This window comes from Puma concolor, chromosome C1, assembly GCF_028749965.1.
Source record: "Puma concolor isolate L17-30 chromosome C1, mPumCon1.1.hap2, whole genome shotgun sequence".
In the NCBI taxonomy this organism is placed as follows: domain Eukaryota; kingdom Metazoa; phylum Chordata; class Mammalia; order Carnivora; family Felidae; genus Puma; species Puma concolor.
In genome coordinates this window covers 8,941,398-8,962,252 of record NC_141674.1, presented here as the reverse complement: position 1 = coordinate 8,962,252, position 20,855 = coordinate 8,941,398, and the positions used below count along the sequence as shown (strand labels likewise).

General features: G+C 54.9%; 1 protein-coding gene across 1 annotated transcript in view; it reads right to left on the bottom strand.

The window, feature by feature from the left end:
• Positions 1–14,951: 14,951 nt before the first annotated feature.
• Positions 14,952–20,855, bottom strand: part of TNFRSF8 (TNF receptor superfamily member 8) — a 54,969-nt gene continuing 49,065 nt past the window's right edge. The window contains exons 18-19 of the mRNA XM_086720230.1: positions 20,281–20,485; positions 14,952–17,123 (exon numbers count right to left, since the gene is read on the bottom strand). Coding sequence (XP_086576356.1) covers positions 16,876–17,123; positions 20,281–20,485 — 453 coding nt within the window. The 3' untranslated portion in view covers positions 14,952–16,875. The remainder of the gene's footprint in view (positions 17,124–20,280; positions 20,486–20,855) is intronic.

The following is a 20,855-nucleotide window of genomic DNA, read 5'->3' as shown; positions in this document are numbered from 1 at the left end:
GAACTGACCAATGTTAACATCCAATGGCCGCCCTCATTCCTCTCTGACATCATATCATTTAACTCTTGACCCCTCTGCCCTCCCGGCCCGGCCTGAGCGCACAGAGCACGCTCCTGCCACCAGACCTTTGCACTTGCAGGCCTCTCCTTCTGGATCACCCTTCCTCCAGATACCTGCATGAATCACTTCCTGACTTCAGTCCAGCCTCTGCTCAAATGTCACCTCCTCAGACAGGCTCCTCTGACCCCCTAACTAAAATACCTGCTTCACTTTTTTTCTTAGCAGTTCTAGAACTTCTGTGTGTGTAGTGTCTGTCTGTCTCTCCCACGATGGCTGGGGTCTCGCCTTTTTTGTTCTCTCCTGGGTCCCCAGCACCTAGAATAGCAACACAGACATTAGATAGATACTTTCTTTAAATAGCAGGTTCTTGGGGTGGCTCAGTCGGTTAAGCGGCCGACTTCAGCTCAGGCCATGATCTTGCGGGCCGTGAGTTCGAGCCCCACGTCGGGCTCTGTGCTGACAGCTCAGAGCCTGGAGCCTGCTTCAGATTCTGTGTCTCCCTCTCTCTCTGCCCCTCCCCTGCTCATGCTCTGTCTCTCTCTGTCTCAAAAATAAGTAAAAACATTAAAAAATAAATAGCAGGTTCTCTGTATTTGTTGACTAATTTTTGCTTCAAATTATTTTATTTTATAATTAAAATCGAAGCCTTTCTTGACACTCCCCCACCCAGTTCTCATCCCATCTCCTTCTCCCCAAAGGCACCTGTTACTCTGAGTCTCCGAGTGGCCCTACATGGCTCTCTAGTCTGTCTTCTGCCTTCTCGTTTAAACAAACAACACAGAGTATCGTTCTCTATGCCTTTGCATTTACACAAACGGTAGAAAACCAGGCTCGCCGCTCTGCCCCTTGATGGCTTCCCCTCCCCTCGGACATGTTTCTGAGAACTTTCCGTGTTGATGAGTTCAGACCTTGCCCGTCCTCTGTACCTGCTGTGTGGTGCTGGCCTGCAAGCCTGCTCCACAGCCTGCTCCCTGCTCCCTGCTAGGGGACGCCTGGGTGCCTGCACTTTCCTCCATCCCTGCTTGGGGATGCCCATCCTTGGCGCCTGCCTCCCAGAAGCACAGGATTGAGCGCCTCCTAGACTCCTAGGTCCTAAACCTAGAAAGTCGAACTGCCAGATGGTGGGGTTTGCACATTTTCATTTTCACTAGGTCCTGCCAGATTCCTCTCCCAAGGGGCCGTACCCGGTTACACTCCCACCAGCGGCATGTGAGACTCCCGCGTGCCCACAAGTGCGAGGACCTTTGATCTTGTCAGTGGGTTTCCTTTTATAGCCCTTCATATTTTCAAAGTGCTTTCAATTCTCCTACCCGCTTTCAGGGTAGAACCTCACCCTGGCCGTGCCAAAATTCCTCTCACTTGAGGCATGTGTGCCCCCAAGTCCCCCAAACCTCAACCCCTAAGTCCTCTACCCGCTAGCCCCCAACCCTCCACCTGCCACCCATCCCCCACCCCACTCTCCAAACCCCCCTCCTCCTGGGGAAGCTGCTTCCGGCTCGTCCCCACTTTCTGGCGAAAGTTAGAGACACAATGGCTGCCTTCTTCCCTGATCTCTCCAGACCCGCCTTACCCTGGCCTCAGTTTCCCTGCCTCCCCTGGGTCCCCTCTGAGTTCTCCACCCCATTACAGACTGGGCAGCTCTGGCCTGGAGAGGCCCCTCCCCACCCCCCATCCCCTGCTTTGTAAATAATTCCCAGGGATTTTATAATTTGGTAGCTGGTGTGAATGGAATCTTTTTTGCATGACTTCTCCCTGGCTCTGTTTGTTTGAACTTCACCTGCAGGGGGTTCGATGAATCACGCTCTTCCATGCAAGAGTCCACACTTGCTTTCTTTTTTCCCCAGTCCCTGCTCCCGCCCCGCTCCCCACCACTGTGAGCTCAGTCCAAAAATCCTGTGGTGTCCGTGGGGTCTGGGATCTCTCTGGGGTGGGACTGCCGGGTCTGGGCGTTGCTGTGGGCCTATTTCCCTGAAGCTGCCAATCGTTTTCCACCCCCCCACCCCCAGGCTGGCCACCCCAGCCACACTCCCTGTCACGAGGGTCCCATTCTGATTTGGGCCAATTCAATGGGTGTGATGTGGGACCGCCCCTCGCTTCATTTCCATTTCTCTGAATATTTGTGGGTTTGAGCACCTCTTCATTACTTGTTAGTCACTTGGGTTTCCCCTTCTGTGAACTGCCTATTCACATCCTTTGACCATATTTCTATTATTTCCTGTCTTTTTCTTGCAGCTTTGCAATAATTCCTTGTATATTCTAGATATTAATCCCTTGTCATTTGAGACGTCACAAACATTTCTCTTATCCTGCCCTCAGTCTGGTGTCCTGGTTGATGGTGCCCTTTGCTATTAAAAAGAAAAAAATCCTTCAGTTTAATGTAATCATCAAATCCACTGATTTCTTTCCTTTTCTCTTTTCTTTTCTTTTCTTTTTTCTTTTTTTTCTGCCTATTTAGATCTTCATCAAAAGTTCCCTCCCAACCCGTAGGATAAAAAGATATTTTTCCACGGCTGTTCTCATTCACTTTATGCTTTTGACATCTCCCACCAAGGTCTTCAACACAACCAGATTATATGTGGTGTATAAAATCTAGAGCCCCAACTTCATTTTCCTCCAGAGTCTCTCCCATCCCAGGATGTCAACCCCGATCATGATTACATGGCGCTGTGGCTGGACTGTCTCTTCGCCTCCATCCGCCTTGCTCCTGGGATAGTTCCCCATGGTTTTCATCAGTAGCGCTCTGTAGACTGTTCAGTTCCTGGTAGAGTGAGTCCTCCTTGCTCGTATACAGGGTTCTTCATTCTTCCATATATATTTTAGAACACACTCGTTCCGTTCTTCGAGCTCCAGCTGGGATTTGCACTGAATTGACAGATGAATACGAAAAAAACCTGACATCATTGCACCATTTGGTGTAACCCGCCCGCCACCATGATGCATCCTTCATTTGTGCAGAGCACCTTCTATCTTCCATTTGGTTTGATTTTTCTCTGGACATCCGGGCGTGGAGAGGTGAAAGGCATCAGCACCCCTCCCTAACTCCCCCCTTCTACCTCCTGGGCTCTCAGCTGATCGCCGCCATATCTCCTCCAGGCAAGCTCAATGGCACAGCCTAGTAGTCTTTTTTTTTTTTAATTTTTTTAATGTTTTTATTTATTTTTGAGACAGAGAGAGACAGAGCATGAGCAAGGGAGGGGCAGAGAGAGAGGGAGACACAGAATCCGAAGCAGGCTCCAGGCCCTGAGCTGTCAGCACAGAGCCCGACGCGGGGCTCAAACTCATAGACCGTGAGATCGTGACCTGAGCCAAAGTCGGATGCTCAACCGACCGAGCCACCCAGGCGCCCCAGAGCCTAGTAGTCTTAAGAGATGATCCAATATACGATCTTAAGTGGCTCGTCCAAGCCCTCACAGCCAGCACACAGAGTGTGAACACATAACATACAGCAAATCGATCCTACGACTGATATCATTAAAATCTAAAATGTCAGTTTTGAAGGATTTGCTGAACCCCGAGGCCATGATCTCTTATGTTAAGTTGTACCACTCATTCTAAAGAGGCGCCACTTCATAGATGGAGAACTTGGGGTTCTTCTGGTGTCCCGAACACAGGGCTTTCTCCAGCCTGACCCTTAGGGAGCGGTGGGCTTACCAGGCCCATCTCCCCCATCACCAGGAGCTTGTACCGACTTGGTGGCCCCAGCTCTTCAGACGAGCCCAGCTAGGAGGCAAAGGCCTACCTGGCACATCTCCTTTGGCCTTTCCTGGGGAGAATCGCTTTCCTAAACCTGTCCTTTCCTCACCTTTCCCCAAAGCTTCCTCCAAAGTACTTTCCCAGAGGGCTCCCACCTGAACCCCCAGGAAGTGTGGGCTTAAACACTCTCACATTGAAATGCAATGCCTTCCCATTTGAGGCAGAGCCATTCTTCAGGGCTTTGCTCCAACCCCACCTTCTTCTTGAAGCCCTCCAAGATGTCTCCAGTCCACAGGGGTCTCTTGCCCTTTCTACAGGAAGTCTGGCATTGGACAGAAAGAAAATGAGCTAAACCAGAGACTTGCAAATATATATTTATTAGCAAACATGTGCGTGTATATATGTATATATATATGGACATATACATAATATACATATATATGCCATAAATTTATTTATTGTAGTGGAATCTTCAAGTTTTGTGGGGCTTATTTTTAATGTTTATTTTTATTTTTGAGAGAGAGACAAAGACAGAGTGTGAGCGGGGCAGGAGCAGAGAGATAGGGAGACACAGAATCCGAAGTAGGCTCCAGGCTCTGAGCTGTCAGCACAGAGCCCGACGCGGGGCTCGAACCCACGAACCAAGAGATCATGACCTGAGCTGAAGTCAGTTGCCTAACCGAGCCACCCAGGTGCCCCTATAGTGGAATCTTATATGGAGAGAGAACTCAGTTTTCTCAGATTGCCAGGGTCTGGATCCCAACTCTGCCACTCATTGGCTGTGTGACCTTGGAAAAGTCACTACACCTCTCTGAGCCTGTTTCTTGATCTGTAGAACGGCAGTAATAACTACACTGGCCTCCAAAAGGTGTCATGAAGGGTAAATGCAACTGTACGTGAAGTTCTTGGCACTCATACCAACAGTCCAAGTCATGAATTGCTCACCGTTTATAATCGTAGGATGGAGACCATTTTAACAGTGTGAGGAGGGCTATGAAAAATGGCCACGTCACTCATAACCATAGGTTGGAAAGTTTAGTTTGGTTAAGAAATCACTGAAGATAGTTTTTATTTATTTATTTTTTTCAACGTTTATTTATTTTTGAGACAGAGAGAGACAGAACATGAACGGGGGAGGGGCAGAGTGAGAGGGAGACACAGAATCGGAAACAGGCTCCAGGCTCTGAGCCGTCAGCCCAGAGCCCGACGCGGGGCTCGAACTCACGGACCGCGAGACCGTGACCTGGCTGAAGTCGGACGCTTAACCGACTGCGCCACCCAGGCGCCCCTGAAGATAGTTTTTAAAAGTTACTTAGAAGGGAAAGAAACCAAAATGTTTGAAGTAGTGGTAACGGGTGATGGGATCACGCATAATGTTTATTATTTTCCTTATACTTTTTCTGTTAGTTTTTTCTCCTCCCAGATTTTACTTACTTCCTTATTTGTAAGGATTTTGGTTTTTGTTTTACTATTTAAGGCACCAGGAACCTGAGTTCTAGTTCTTTTTTTTTTTTTTTTTTTTTTTTTTTAAGTTTGTTTTGAGAGAGACAGAGAGAAACAGAACACACAAGCAAAAGCAGGGAAGGGGCAGAGAGAGAGAGGGAGAGAGAATCCCAAGCAGGCTCCGAGCTGTCAGCACAGAGCCCGATGCAGGACTCCATCCCGAGAACACTGAGTTCATGACCTGAGCCGAAATCAAGAGTCAGACGCTCAACCAACTGAGCCACCCAGGTGGCCCCTGAGCTCTAGTTCTGAGGCCTGTGACCTCGGACACATCGCCCTCCTCTCCAGGCCTCAGTTTCCCGATCTGTACTCTGAGAGAGAGGGGCTGCAGGGGGCTCTGAGGTCTGGGGGCCACAAATCCTCCTGCGTATCAGCCCTGCCCTGGGTCCCCCGTTTGCCTCCGGCCATGTCAGCGCACTGCTTGGGAGCCACCAGCCCGGATGGCCTGCAGACGGGAGAACCAGCACGTGTTTTTCTCATCTGCAAGACCTTGGCTCAGAGCGGGAGCAGCCGGGGAGCGAGGAGGGAGCGACAGGGCTGGGGTTGCGGGGGAGGGGTGCAGTTGCCCAGCCAGGCTGGACACCGGGTCGCTCTGTGCCTGTCTCCCTGACGTGGCACCCAGCACATGACACCTCTCCTTTGGGAAACGCAGCACGTGAAACCTCTCCTTGCTCATCAGCAAGAAGCATGCAACACTCAAGTCGCTGACCTCATTTTCCCAGCAACTTTTCCCTTCCCCAACTCAAAAGGAGGAAGAAAGAAAGAACTTTTCCCCTGGTACAATTTCCCAATCTTCACTCATTCGGATGTTTACGTGGACACGTCTACTGGCCAGAGCTGGGCAGGGCCGGACAGGGATGACCCGGTGTGGGTACACCCTCTGCAGAGAGCTTGTGGGAGGGACAGGGGTACCTGGCTGAGGAGCCGGGGGGCTCCTTGAATTAGGTGACAGTGACTTGGCCACCTCTAGTCCATCGTCCACGTGGAGCTGTCTGTAGGACCTCGCTCCCAGGGAGCCAGAGTCCCTCACCGCCCCCAGGCCCGCACTGCCTTCCCTGCACACCCCGTACATACTTACTGAGTGCCTACTGTGTGCCGGGCAGAGTTCTCACGCCCCTTCGCCCGCAGCCCACGGAGACCCTGCTCCGGCCAAGTGCCCAAATGAGATCCCAGCACGCTTCAGCTCCTGGGAATGAATGGTGGAATTTCGAGCACCAAGAAGGCTTCAACTTGGCCACCACCTGGACCTGGGTTCAAGTCCTAGCTCAGGCCATTTACTGGCATGTGACCTTGACCTTGGACAAATCACTTCTTCTCCTTGAGTCTCCATTTCCTCATCTATGGAATGGGCATAAATAAGTCCCCTTTACGGGGTACCTGCGGGGCTCGGTCAGCTGAGCATCCGACTTCGGCTCGGATCATGATCTTGCGATTTGCAAGTTCCAGCCCCACATCGGGTTCTCTGCTGTCAGTGCAGAGCCGGCTTTGGATCCTGTCTCTCTTTCTCTCTGCCCCTCCCCAGCCCGCGCTTTCTCTCTGTCTCAAAAATAAATTAAAACATCAAAAAATAGGGGCGCCTGGGTGGCTCGGTCGGTTAAGCATCCAGCTCCGGCTCAGGTCATGATCTCACGGTTTATGAGTTCGAGCCCCCCATCGGGCTCTGTGCTGACAGCTCAGAGCCTGGAGCCTGCTTCAGATTCTGTGTCTCCTCTCTCTCTGTCCCTCCCCTGCTCATGCTCTATCTCTCTCTGTCTCTCAAAAATAAATAAACGTTAAAAAAAATTTTTTTTTAACATCAGAAAATAAATAAATAAATAATAAAAATAAGCCCCGGGGCGCCTGGGCGGCTCAGATGGCTAAGCCTCCGGCTTCGGCTCATGTCATGGTCTCACGGTTCATGGGTTCAAACCCCGCATCGGGCTCTATGCTGACAGCTCAGAGCCTGGAGCCTGCTTTGGATTCTGTGTCTCCCTTTCTTTCTGTGCCTCCCCCATTTGCATTCATTCTCTCTCTCTCTCTTTCTCAAAAATAAATAAATAAATCATCTTTTTTAAAAGTCCCTTTTGCAGGGATACTGTAAAGATCAGGCTTTGGGGGGCGCCTGGGTGGCGCAGTCGGTTAAGCGGCCGACTTCAGCCAGGTCACGATCTCGCGGTCCGTGAGTTCGAGCCCCGCGTCAGGCTCTGGGCTGATGGCTCGGAGCCTGGAGCCTGTTTCCGATTCTGTGTCTCCCTCTCTCGCTGCCCCTCCCCCGTTCATGCTCTGTCTCTCTCTGTCCCAAAAATAAATAAATAAACGTTAAAAAAAAAAAAAAAAGATCAGGGTTTGGGAGCCCGCAGCACGTGGCACGTGGTAGGTGCTCGATAAATGGAGACTCAGAACTTGACGGTGGCCATGCATTCGGCCTCCCCAGAATGGTGCGCTGCCCTCCCCCGCCCCCCTCCACCACCACAAGTTCAGGGGAAGTTTTCCCTGTGAAGTTCCCGAAGTGCTCAGTCCCTCTCCTCCCCCCTCACACTCAAAGGAAACCCCCTGCAGGCCCGTTCCCCTGCAGTTCCCCCACCCTCGTGAGGTCGTGGCAACTTGTCACCAGGGGCCCAGCCCCTCCGCCTCCCTCCCAGCGCCTGCAGGGCTGCCCCCTAGGACACTGCCTCCGGCATCTCGCCCCTTTGTCCTTAGAGGCCCAGAGGTGGGAATTCGGCAGAGAGGCGGCCTCTGCCCCAGACCCACAAACGCCCCCATTACCGCTTCTCACACCATGCCCCGAATTTCTCACCCTGCCCTCAGACCTTCAAAGAGGACCAAATCCCCAAGCCCTGGCCGCATCCCTGAGCGCCCTACGCATACCACTGAGGTTTTTGTCTTTGTGGCGGGTACCGCTGGCTAAAGTTGTCTCATGCTCCCTTTCTTGTCCCTCCACAAGGGCAGGGCTATGTCCCCAGCACCCAGCAGCACATACAGTGTGAGCTCAATAATTCACAAACCCATGAGCGGGCTTAATCTCTGCAACCTATCTTTGGGACAAGTACTCTCGTGAAACCCATTCCACACAGGAGGTCGAGGAGGCCCACCCTCCGGGCCACGTGCCAAGCCGTGGGCACTAGAGCCCCACGCCCCACGCTTCCCTCAGTCCCAGCGACGGTCACATCCTCAGCCACTGCCCGACCCCAGGCCGGCCTCTGTGGTTAGCCTGGACTCCCCAGGAGCAGTACTGTCTATCCCTGTCTTCTCCCAGCGCACAGTGTTTCCCAGCACAGTCCCTGACACACAGTAGGTGCTCTAGACAGGTCTGCTGCTCAAACGACTCCGCCAAACGGGTGAACAAATTCTTCTCTCCGCACAGAGATGTTTCTTGTGAGCCTTCTGGGACTTGACCCCCAACCCTCTTCACAAGTCAGGGCTGTGGGAACTTGGAGGACACAGAGGCCCTGGTCCTGGGTGGTCCTGGAAGGCTTTCTGGAGGGGGAGGAGGAGGAAGTGGAGGATGGAGGTTTGGGAGTTGGGGCGCTGGGCCGAGATTGCACAGCGAGACGTGTCTTCTGTATTTGGTGTCAGGGGCAGGTGGGGTGGAATCGAGAGGGGACGAAGCTGGGTTGCAGGTTGGTTTGGATACAGGAGCCACGGGAGGTAGTAGGACGTGCCTGCGAGGGCCAGATTGGCAGGCGGACTCCGGCCTGTAGGTACTGGGGAACCATCAAAGGTTGTATGAGAGAACAGCCCAGTCGGAGCTGGGCTTCCAAAAGGGAGGACGAAAGCCAGGAGGCAAACTCCATTCGCTGTATGGTTCTGGAGCCTGGAGCCTGGCAGATGCCCGGGTGGTGTGCTCTGCAGGGTCTGGGACTTGAGGGCGGAGCCACAGCACAGCGGTGACCGCAGCCTCAGCTATGACGGAATAGCATGGCCAAGCGGTTGGGAACTTGGACTCCAGCCGGATGGCCTGGGTTTTGAATGCTGGCTGCACCACTTAGCAGCTGTGTGACCTCAGGCAAAGTGACGAATTACTCCGTGCCTCTGTTTCCTCATTTGTAACAGAGAGGTATTAATAGCAATCACTTCCTAGGGCACTGTGGGGTTTAAACGAGAACACAAAAAGCCTCGATAAGTAAGAGTCCATATTGTCTTTCTCACTGACGCAGGACATCCTGGAAGGTAGGGATGGAGACCCTACCTCTTTGGTCAGAGCCCAGCTCACAGGAACACAGAGTGGCTCTCAGAGAACTTTGAGTGAATGAACCTGGCCAGGCCATCTCCGGAGTGCCCCAGAGTTCACAAGGGGTCTTCTGCCCGAAGTGAGGGGCCCTCCCTTGACACCTGCCTCAACACCTCCTCCCTCGGCACCCACCGAAGCTGTGGGTATTTCCTGAGTGAAGTGTGATCGCAATGAAAAACAATATCCCTGCGACAGCCTCTTGCATAACCTGCCCACAGCTCTCTGTGACTTCCTGACCAGGCTGTGCGCAGCCCCGGCAAGGGTGTGGAGGGGGGGAACCCATCCTGCCTTAGAAGGTGCCAGACGCTGCCCCCCTTCTCAGGGGAGGCCCAGCAAGACCTCTTGCAGCCTCAGTTTCCCCATGTGGAAACTGGGGTGTTGAGCTGATTACTTTGAATGTCTCCAAAGTTATGGAATCAAACAGACGTAGGCTCGATTTTCGGCTCTGCCTCATTCCAACTGCGGGGGCTCCTGAATGCACAGGTCAGGTCGTCCCCAAGGTGAGAGCTCACACTCCGGAGACAGACAAACTCGAATTCAAACTCCATCCAGATGACCTTGGACAGGTTATATTTAGCTTCCTTGAGGCAACTCTGGGAGCAGTAAGGGTCGAATTATTGGGAACACGAAATGAGGCAATATACGAAGTATTAAGCACAGTGCCTGTCACACAGGAAGATCTCAAAATTCTTTGACCCTCCTATTGAGGGCTGGGGGATCTACAACCCCTCACCTTGAATCTGGGCTCTGTGGCTGCTTAACCAACAGAATGTAGCCAAGGTGATGCTGTGCCCGTTTCTGGGTCCAGATCTTAGGAACCTGGCGGGTCCTATTTCCTACGCTGGGGTGGTTTGTTCTAGGAACACAGGAGAGGCCCGTGGGGAGAAACCCGCAACAATCCCCGGGCCAGCCGCGGGGCACCAGTGTGAACCGAGGTGGACTCTCCTGCCAAGTCGGGGCCAAACTGCAGATCTGTGAGCACAATCAATGACAAATGTTGTTTTAAGCCACTAAGTCATGAGGTGGTTTATGATGTAGCAAGAGAGAACCAGGACAGTTGAGGTCAGTTACTAGCCATTCGACATTTTTGCAGACTGGGGCCCAGCGAGCTCATCTATAATCACGGCCACTATGAGGGTAAGTGGCAAAGTATGGAAAGTGCCTTGGACCTGAGTAAGTTCCTAACAATTTCGCTGCCTCTTATGCAGAATCAGCTACGTCATTTGTGAGACCCAGTGGGAAAAAAAAAAAAAAAGAAAACACAGGGCCCTTTGTCCAAAGGTTAATAATTTATCAGACAGCACAGCAAAGCAGTAAACCCAGCGCTGGCCCTTCAAAGCAGGAGCCCTGTTGGACCAAACAAGCCGTGTGCTTAGGAAGCCCTGCTCCCACGACGTTCTCATCTGACTGTGGGAACTACTTTGACTCCTGCAAAGTTGCCTCATAAATAAGAACCCAACTCACTCACCACAGTTACTTTTAACACCAAATTAAAAACAAAAACAAAGAACGGAAGAATGAAAGTCAGCAGGTAATCTTTACTTGTTCACTTGGACTGAACAGTGATTTCCCCCCACCGTGTCTCCACACAGCACCAAGCTGAGATGTTAGGCAAATTGCTTTACCTCTGTGGGGCTCAGTTTTCCCATCTGTGAAATGGGGAGGCTTGTTCTCGACTGGTCTTCCTTCTGGGGCTCCCAGAAGGGAGGGCTCCTCGGGGGCTCCTCAGGGGCATGGGGCAGAGAGCAGGGCACAAGGGGTGACTGAGCATGCACAAGGCAATACCGGGGTCAGGTGGTTCTCCAGAAGATGCTGTCTGCACCGCCTGCCCTCCCAGCCTTGGGTCTCCCCTGCCCGCAGGATCAGGGGGAGAAGCTCCAAGAACAGAGGCTCTGACTGGGCTAGCCTCGTGTCCTTTCTGCCTCACCAGGAGACTCAGAAAGCCACAATTGGCCTGCCACTTGACCTTGGGCAGGTTCCCCAGCCTCCTGTGACCATCTCTGCCTCCCTGGAAGAGGAGGAATGAAACCGACCTCCTTCCCATCTCCCAGCTGTGGAGAGTTGGGAAGTGAAAGGAAACTTGTCCAGAGGGCACAGTGCCAGATGATGGCTCTACATAAACACAGCCCAACCACAGAGGCATCCTGGCCACATGGGCGGGAGGGGGACTTCCCGGCTGTGTGACAGTAGGTCAGTTTGTCTGCCTCTCTGAGCTCCGGTCTGTAAAAGGGAGCGCTGATACTTGGCTTTTCAGCTATCATCATGAAACTCAAATACAGAAAGAATGTAGACAGGCTGGAGCCAACTGTAAGGCTCCTGAAACGCCTACTTGGACTGCTATTTCCTGAACAGGGACCATGCCTAGCACCAGGCCGAGCACTTGCCCCGCGTTACCGGTGGGCCGCACGACCACCTCGGAAGGCAGCTGTTGTGCCCATTTTGCAGATTGGGAAACCGAAGTTAAAGGCGCTTAAGGGCTTTGCTGGAGGCCCCGTAGCCGGAGTCGCTCGAGCAGGAGGTGAATCCTGACTGAGCTGAGCCATTCCTTCCCCGACAGGCGAAGCCACGGTGATGAAACAGAAGGGGGCGCGTGCTGGCCGACCGAGGAAGAAAGTGCAGGCCGTGGTTCGGAGAGACCCCACGCCCCACACCCGAAAACAAACAAAGGCTCCAGCCTCCCCCAGGAATTTTTGGTGTGGTTTTTACTCTCCTGGAAGGCACCCGGAGAAAGGGGGAACTAGACTGACTGACGGCCAGCCTCCTGTGGTGACATCAACCAGGGCCACATGAACCAGTAATGCAGGCTTCTCTCTGTGTCCTGAGACCACCCGTCTCACTGCTTCCTGGCTCCTGGCCACCGGTGCCCCTGGCCCAGGCTTCCCTCTGAAATAGGTTCAAACAAACTTTGCTGCCTCTGCTTCGGCCCTTCACGCCTATTCCTGAGATAATACCAGGATGTTTATTGTTCTAATAGGAGAAAAATAGAAATAATGATGTTTTATGATGAAGTCTAAGTGCCTGACAGCCGCCCGGCAGGCCCCCGTGACCCACCCGCTGCTTTCCACACTCACCTCCTGCTCCTCTCTGTTCTCCTCACTGTGTTTCCACCAGGGTGCTGTGCTTCCTGAATCTTTTTTTTTTCTAGTTTATTTGAGAGAGAGAGAGAGAGTGCACAGGGCACAGAGAGAGAGGCAGAGAGAGAGAGAGCGAGAATGCAAGCAGGCTCTGCACCACCAGCACGGAGACCAATGAGGGACTCAAACTCACAAACCGCGAGATCGTGACCCGACCCGAATCAAGAGTTGGACACTCAGCGCACGGAGCCACCCAGATGTCCGGTGCATCCTGAATCTCCTGGCCATTCCCACCTCAGGGCCTTTGTGGTTGCTGTTCCCGACTTGCCGGAATGTTCTGCCACCAGGTCCCCAGACTCCCTCTTGTCATGTCACCTCAGGTTGAGCTCAGAAGACCCCTCCTTAAAGAAGACTTCCCCGGCCACCTGGCCAGAATTGCCCCTCCCTTCCAGACACTGTGACACAGGCTCCAGATTGGGGTTTCTTGTAGCACACAGTGGGATTAATCCTGGAATGACCTTGTTCACTGATCAGTTGTGCACACTCATCAGTCTCCATCCACTGGACCCAGGACCCAGGACAGCAAGTCTGAGCGCTAGACAGACAGACCTAGGCCTTCCTAGGTCCCTCTGCAGCTAGATGTGGGCCTGGTCACCATGGGTGTTTTCAGAAGGAAGGGAGGGCGGGAAGGAGGAGGGAGGGAGGCCACTCAAAAAAAAAAAAATCTTGAGTAGCAATGCAGTGCAGCCTGGAATGCACTAGAACCACGAGCAGGACATCCCTTGCAGAGGGACCCAGAGCACATCGCAAATACCCAGAGTTCCAGACATCTAATAAACAGCCCAGTCCTATGACCATGATGTGAGGGGTTCCCACTGCAACTTGGCCCCAAGGGAGGCCAGGTCCCAGGAGAGCCTGAAAGCCCCGGTTAACCTTACCAGAGCAAACACAGGCTTGCTGGAACCAACCACCACTTATAATGCCCTTTTGAGGGTGACCTGTTTGTAGGCTGGAAGGAGCTGAATTGCTAGCCTAGGAAGGGCTCGCTCTTGGCAAGTGGCAGCCAGGCTGCACCCAGGACAGAAGCTTCCATGCAGCAAGCACAATCCACGTATCAGGTGGGGTCTAATGCAACCCCATGACCCTACCGGTCAGAGACTGATACCTTCACCTCGAAGACCAGGAAATCGCTTTAGGGAGATAGAGGCACATAACCAAGAGTGCCCATCTGGTAAGTGGCAGAGCTAGGACTCGAACCCAGGTCTGACCCCAGGACCCATCCCCACCTGCACACTGCTGCTGTTCTGTGCCCACGCCCCAGAGAGCGGTGGGCAGACCTCCCTGCCTGCACCTCGCTCTCAAACACTGGTGACCTGTGCTCCTCTGGCCCCTGGGCACGGCCCCAGGATGTGCACCCAGCATGGGGTGTTGGCCCAGGGCGAGGGGCCTGGGGGAGGGTCACGGAGTGGACCTCGAAACTTTTAATATCCTCACTTTGGCCTCCAATCAAGCCTTATTCCCCCACTTGCACTTTGTCTCAGTCCCCACCCACCCCGCCCTCCACTTCCTGCACTGTCAGCACCGATTTTCATTTCTGTTTAGCCCAACAGGCCAGTTCCCGGTGACCGGTCTTCAGGATCTCCCCCCACCCAGGGAGGGGTGAGATGAGACAGAAGCCTCTTGTTCCATCTCGGGGACCGGCCCTGGCCTTACTTACAGATTCTCAGAACCTAGAACAGCTTACAACCTACCAGACAGCTTGGGAAATGATAAATTTCCTTTGAGTGCAATAGCTTCCGTAGGACACATCACTTACCGTCACTGCCCGAATACAAACTCTTCAGGAAGAGGGATGTACGTGTGCACGGGAGGGATCCTTACAGCCTACGAAGTGCTAGCCTGAGTAGGAGGGGCCTTGCCCGTCTGCCCACCTGGACATCAGAACAGACAGAGGTTCAGAAGTAGCCCCTGATCACGGGTCAAGACAGGGAAATTCACCGTGGCTCTCAGACCAGCCACATGGCAGGCAGACGCTGGTTAAAGGGCTGGGTTGATTTGCAGGTCTGGACATGAGCTGGAGTCCTGGGGATGGGGTGGGTGAGGTCTGACCACAGCCCTCTGTCTCTTTCCTCCACCCCACAGGGGAACCACAGTCAGAGGGGGGCTCCAGGCTGGCTGCCTGTTGTGGGGGCAGTTCCCTCCCGGCTCAGGCCCAAAGTCCAAGTCTCACATTTATCCCTTCGTCTTCCCCTTGCCCGCCCCCTCCATCCCCTGCCTCCGGAGACTACGTGTTTATGCTACTACTTTGTGACTCCCCTTTTCCCAAGCTGGGAGGCTGCTCAGCCCAGCCCAGAGGGAAGAAGGTCATGGGGAGGCCAGGGATCTCTTTCTGCAAATACCCAAAGAGAGCCTTATGACAAGAGAGGCTTTATTCTGCATATCCTCGGAGGACAGGTCTGGGACCAGGGAGCAGGCGGTACGCAGAGGAAGGGCTGCCTCAGCAGATAGTGGGCTCCCTGTCACCAGAGGCTGGTTGCCAGGCGGATGGGTGAAGAGGGACCTCCCTGTCCTGTGGGGAGAGAGACTGCCCAGACCCTTCCTGCTCAGAGGTTCTCAAATACTCTTAATCCAAAGATAGTTTCCTGAGCCTTACGATTAGTTTTTTTAAGGGACCTTACTAATTTTCTGAGGATCAAAAGTTTTGGAGGATCGAAAGTTTTGTGAGGGGCCTTTGGGCAAGGGAATGCTCCGTTTCATTAGACGTGCGTAATTATCTTCAAGTCAAGACTGCCAGAACCCTGCTGGGTGGCCTGCTGGGCGGGGTGGGGCGTCCTCGGGGCCCCTCAGAGCCAAAGCTCAGGGCACAGTGACGGTGCTGTCTCTAAAATTTCATGTAAACTTCTCCAGCTTCTGGTATGTGTGTCAGCGTCCTAGCCTCTCCAACTTTCCCAAAAACATCTGAGCAGTTTCAGAAACTACCCTTGTGATTCCTGACCCAGCCTCGACTTCCTCCTGACAGTGAGCAGGCTGGTGGGTAAACAGCAGATTCCCGGGCCTGGCCTCCTGCAGCGGGTAATTCCAGGAGCCTCTAGGTGGCTGAGACTCCATGCCCTGGGCTGCGGCCGACCTGTCCTCTGCCCACAGGCCCCTCTCCAAGGCCCCTCGTGTGTTTATAGGAGTCTGAAAGCCCCGGGGAGAGCAGGCCAGCGGACCCAAGTTAGGGCAGCTTCTCCTTCTCGTGAATTGCAAAGATCCTGAAATCTGGACTGAACTACTTGCTTTTCCAAGAATCCAGAAGAAGGCATTTGAATGCCTGGGCGAAACCGCGTTACTTTTTGACATCCATATCCCCACCGTGGGTGCTGAGCAGGGGAGCCTGAGGGCAGGGCGGGGGGCCGCCGGGATCTATAAGCATGGCAGAGCTGGGGAAGGTGCATCTTCATTTCCCAGGACACAGCAGCAAGGATCCAGGAAGGGCCCACGGCTCCCCTTCAGCAGGCCATTCTCCAGGAGGGCAGCCGGGTGGGCGGGGTCTCCGGCTGGAGCAGGACCCCGCAACTGGAGCATCTACAGACATCTGGGTCCCAAGATGCTTCCCACTGGGAGAACTGGTGGGGACATTTTGAGACAGTTGACCCCAGGCCCTCAGCCCACCGTGGGGGCTGCAGCATAGGGAGGGGCTGGAGGCACCAGGAGGGTCTCGCTCAGCCCTAGCAGGGCAGGAGGCCAGGCTGGGCACAGAGCACAGCGTGGCAGCTGTTGCCAAGATGGGGGATGATGCCTCGTCCCTTGGCTTCCCCACTGACTCAGGAGAAACCACCACAGGCGCTGGCTCGGTGCCCATGGGGGCCACACCACAGTAACTGGGGGCTGCCGGCATGGCAGCAAGGTCAGGGGGGCACTGCTCCCGAGGCCCCGGGCGAGAGAAGCAGGCCGAGGGGTCTGTGCCTCACAATCTCTGCCGCCAGTGAGCTCCGGCCCTGGCGGCGTGCGTCTGATGCTCCGGGCTCCGAGGGCGTCTTCCTGGCAGTGGTGGGAGACGGGGCGCCCAGTCCCTGCCGTCTGCCTGCTGCTCCAACACTGCCGTGCGGATCCAGCCCCTGGGTTGTCTCCACGGCACGAGCCGGGCTCCCCCGGGGTCTGGGCTGGGGGAGAAGCTGGGCGGGGCGCAACTGGAAACCACCAGAAGCCCCCTGCCCAGGCTGGTCTTCCACCGGATGCCGGAACCTCAGTTCGGGCCACACAGGCCTCTGCTGCCAGCCTGGTGCCACTAGTGCCACCCTGGCCTCTCCGGGGCCACCCAGCTGCCCTCTCAGCCCCAACCCAGACCAGGCCTCATTTCTCAGAGACAGTCATGGGCAAGGGGGCCTCCTTTCCTTCCTCTTCTACTGAGAACATGACGTCCCCGCAGCTGCCCAGAGGCGGCTCTGTCTCCTGCTCCGGGAAGTGGGGGTATGCGTGGTCCCCTTCCAGATCCTCCTCCAATTCAGGCCCCGTCGGCCCCGCCAGGCCCCGGCCCTCAGGCACCTCGGTCCTCACGGTCCCCACAATCACTGTGTCAGCCTTCATGATGTAGATTTTCTCTGTAAGCAAAAGGATGGGTTGAAGTGAGGGAACAGGAGCCCTGGCTGGACGGAGTGAGGAGGCAGAGGTGGGTGCAAGCCCCAGCCTCGTCACTCCTACTGTGTGGCCTCAGGCAGATGACACAATCTCTCCGATCCACGGTAAGCCCCACCAACCTCACAGGTGTCCTGAGGCTCAAAGGAAATAAAACAGCTAGAAACCATGCACTGAGAAGTTAAGCACTGGCCCGGCCCGCCTGCTCCTTGTGGGAGAGGCTCACGGTCTCCTCCAGTTTCAGTGAGGATCTGGTAGGGAAGGAGAGAGTAAAGCCGGGAGAGAAAGCGAGCCCTGGGGAGAGAAGCTGGTAAGTGGCAGCCCCGGGAAGCTCCAGAGGAGGTTAGCCGGTGGCAGACACTGTCCAGACACCCTCCACGCGTTACTCCCGAATCCTCACATCCCGGCTGCCAGGGGGAGAGTCTAGGATTGTCCCCGTGGACAGATAAAAAACCTAAAGCCCCGAAAGGTTAAAAGACCTGCCCAAAGTCACCAGGTAGTTAGAAGTCTCAGAAGAAACCCCCACCTGACTGGCCACCCTTTCCGCTCCTATCCACGTGCCTAAATCAGAAACCAGGGGTGACGGACTTGTCCCGGTTTGCCTGGGGGCACTCCTGGGACATGGCCGTGACAGTCCCGAGCCCCATGAACCTCTTAAGGTCCAGGTAAACCCAGGCAGCCCTGGGGCGCCTGGGTGGCTCAGTCGGTTGGGCGTCCGACTTCAGCTCAGGTCATGATCTCGCTGTCCGTGAGTTCGGGCCCCCCGTCGGGCTCTGTGCTGACAGCTCAGAGCCCGTTCACGCTCTGTCTCTCTGTCTCTGAAAGATGAAAAACCTTAAAAACAAAATGAAAAAAAAAGAAACCTCAGCCCTGTTGATAATTAGCCGCAGCCTGGGAGTCTTTCTCGGGGCCGTACCTCGGGTCTTCAGGTGTTCGCTACGTGTTTCCCATCGCCCACCCGAGGCCTTCACAGCTGTGCCTGAGTAGCACGTAGTAGGGCTGCTGGTGTATGTTGCTTGGATGAATCAGCAGCATACCCCATCAGAGGCATGATCCTCTAAGGGTCGTACCACCATCTATGGCTGGGGCTTTGGAGGCTCAGGGGAGCTAAGTAAGCCGAGAAGCGAGGAGCCTTTACCCGGCCCAGCTACATGGCCTTGCACTCAGGGCCTCCCAGCAGCCCGGCCCCGTGACTATCTCTGGAGTCTGAATGAGGAAGCTCAAGAAGGAACTTGAAAGCTGGGGTGGAGCAGGACACTGGGATGGAGCAGCCCACTCAGGGCTCTAGAATCCAGGCAAGTTATCTTGGTGGGAAGTGAAGGGGCTCTCCCTGCCTGGTGCCCTGGGGGCGAGGGATAAAGCTCAAGCTGCAGTTTGGTCCCCCGGGGGTGCTGGACAGGGCAGCAGGGGCCCCTCTGGGATGGTATGAGAAGGACAAAAGGCTCCTGAGAGGACCTCCAAGGCCTTCGCTCCCAACCACCACGCTTGCCAGCAAGGCTAACAGGCCAGCTGGAGCAGACGGCCCACTCCCATCCCGGGAGCTCGGCACCTCCCTCCACCTGCCCCCGCAGCTCCCTCCGGGCACTGCCCTCGGCAGGGACTCAAACGTTCACATTAGGACTTCTTAGGAAATTTAAAGGAGATGTCTTTGGTGGTATTTCCCCAAATAACCCTCTTTTTAAAAATGGGGAAAAAACAAAAAACCTTGCTGAAAGCTACAATTCCAAAAGTTTTGTTTTCATATGAAAGACTCAGCCCCAAAGAGTTCAATCCACCAGCAACTGCGACAGAAATGTGGAGAACAAAGCCTCTTTGGTATTACCCAGCAACGGTTAACCCTCCAGAGGACAGAGATGGAGCTCACAGCCAGGTGGAGGGGTGAGGGGAGGGGGGAAGGGAGGCTACAAATAGTCACACTGCTGGGTGCTGAGGATACTAGGTCAGGAGGCCTGGGGTCTGGGGGAGCACAGCAGAGGGGCATCTGGTCTAGACAGGAGAGTGCAGAGGGCCAGGAAGACTTCCTGGAGGAGGAAGCAAAAGGGCAGGGGCCTCAGGAGCTCAGGAATTGACCAGATTTAAAGAGGGAGCTGCCCATCCAGGGTGAGGAAGCAGCTTCCACAGAGAAGCTCAGGAGGGAGGGAGGGCTCTGTGAACTCGGGAAACTGCCAGTGGGTAGGAGAAGCAGGCCTGTGGGGTCAGGAGGCAGGTGAGTCTGGTGGGGAGGAGGCAGTTGGTGACCAGTCTGAAGGCCGGAATAAGAGTCCTGGAATCCATCCTGAGAGCAACAGGGACCCCTGCCCCAGCCCCAGGGGTTTAAGCAGGGGTGCACAACGGAGGGGCATATATTTTGGCACAAACACTCTGGGTGTAGCAGGGTGGAGAGCAGAAGGAGAGGAGGCTTTGGGAAGCCAAAGCAGAAGGTCTGCCTGAGTGGGAGGGCGGCTGCAGTTCGGGAAGTGCTGACCTCGAGGCCGCCGTGGGCAAGCCAAAGGCTTCGGAGCCCCGCAGGTGGGGGGCCGTGTCCCAGCTGGGCCACTCAGTGGCTGTGTGACAGGGAAGATCTCTTCACGCACCCCCCCCCCACCAGCTGCAGTGTCCCCAGTTATAAAAAGAGGAGGAAGACACTGTCCTCAGAGGCCATGGGACAACGAGAGATGACTTTCACCTAGACAAGTGGCAGGTCTTATTGTCACCGGCACCTTTCAAGGTGTCCTCCTTTCCCTTCACGGGGCTCTTTGCTGGGGGATGGGGCGGCGTCCACATCTCACCTCAACAACAGGCACCAGGCAGGGGAGCCCCTTCCCCCACCTTCACCCCCACCCACCAGGACAACCTCCCACGCATGATTCCACGTCTCGCAATGGCCCTTTGAGGCAGAATTAGCACTATTCCTGTTTTACAGAAATTTGAATTGGGGTAACGAGGGGGAACAGCCTTCGTAATATACCTAAGCATGCTTTAACTCTCTCACAACAAGCATCTCCTGCTTCCAAGGGCCTCTTCCTCGCTGGGCCTTCGCACCCTAGGGTCTCTGGTTCCGGTCGGGGGCACTGGACCCTGAGCCAGTGCCCATCTCCCTGCTGCCCCCTCGGCCCTGACCACACCCCAAATCGGCAGACTCACCGATCCTGTTGTTGGTATGCTCTGAGGTCACCCGGGGCTCGGGAAGGTCCCTGGGGGACGGGGGGCTCCCGGCCGGGCTGGCATCCAGCAGCCGCATGCTCTGCAGGCAGGCTTCCCCGTTGGGGCAGGTCTCCACGGCCGGGGGGCCCATTAATCCCAGCTCCTCTGTGCCCGGCTTGGCCACCGATATGCAACTCCTCAACTGCTGTGGACACAGAAGATGCGGAGTTGATGCGGGGTGCCCCAACCTCCCCTCGGGCTCTGAGCTGGGAAGCCCCTGTTTCTTCATGTCTGTAGACCCCAGTGGGTCTCCCTCTCTGCCTTAAAGCTGCCACCCAAGGCTTCTCAGCTGTTTTTTTTGTTTAATGTTTATTTTTTTTTGACAGAGAGAGAGACAGACCATGAGCGGGGGAGGGGCAGAGAGAGATGGAGACACAGAAGCAGGCTCCAGGCTCCGAGCTGTCAGCACAGAGCCCGACGTGGGGCTCGAACTCATGAACCGTGAGATCATGACCTGAGCTGAAGTCAGACGCCCAACCGACTGAGCCACCCAGGTGCCCCAAGGCTTCTCAGGT